Source organism: Apis dorsata, unplaced genomic scaffold, assembly GCF_000469605.1.
Source record: "Apis dorsata unplaced genomic scaffold, Apis dorsata 1.3 scaffold_98, whole genome shotgun sequence".
Taxonomy (NCBI): domain Eukaryota; kingdom Metazoa; phylum Arthropoda; class Insecta; order Hymenoptera; family Apidae; genus Apis; species Apis dorsata.
In genome coordinates, this window is record NW_006263396.1 from 689,925 (window position 1) to 690,629 (window position 705).

A 705-nucleotide genomic window follows, 5' to 3' on the forward strand; every position below is an offset into this window, starting at 1 on the left:
AAAGAAGGACACGCTTATTCGAATCCATCCATCCTCACACTCACGGATCTCTTTCTCTTTCTGTGTCTGCCCTCTCTTAGCACGTGGAGGTACGATGGAATTAGAACATCTACAAGAACGGTACATGAGCTGTCTGCGAAGTTTTGTCGAGCACAGCGCCCCACAACAGCCGAATCGGTTTCACGATCTTCTCGTCAGGTTGCCCGAAGTAAGTCTGACAAATAAGGAAATTTCCCCTGATGGTTCGTCGCGCGTATCGTTTAGATTTTCACTCGGCTCGGTGACATGTGTAAGCGCGGATTAAAATAGGGGAATGGAAATAAAGAAACGAAATAGCGTAGAGTAGAAAGGGAAAATAGAGGGGAAAGGGGGGGGGGGGGAAATGTTTTTAAAATTTGGAGACAGAATTTATTATCGGATTATTGTTATATATCGATCGATTATTCGTCGTTTCATTTCGAATACGGAACAATAACAGATCTAAGTCGATCCTGTTTTCTTCATGAATTCCAGGTACAATCGGCGGCAGCTCTTCTACTCGAGAGTAAAATGTTCTACGTTCCTTTCCTATTGAACTCAACAATTCAAAGATAGTAAATAAAAAACAAACTGACGATAAACGAAGCTGAATACCTATATATACATACTATACATATAAATATATACATATATATATATATATATATATAGATATATATAGATATA

General features: G+C 38.9%; 1 protein-coding gene across 1 annotated transcript in view; it reads left to right on the forward strand.

Moving 5' to 3' along the window:
* LOC102675684 (hormone receptor 4-like) overlaps window positions 1-624 on the forward strand; it is a 25,248-nt gene extending 24,624 nt beyond the window's left edge. Inside the window, exons 10-11 of the mRNA XM_031508728.1 lie at window positions 81-208; window positions 514-624. Coding sequence (XP_031364588.1) covers window positions 81-208; window positions 514-594 — 209 coding nt within the window. The 3' untranslated portion in view covers window positions 595-624. The remainder of the gene's footprint in view (window positions 1-80; window positions 209-513) is intronic.
* Window positions 625-705: the final 81 nt, after the last annotated feature.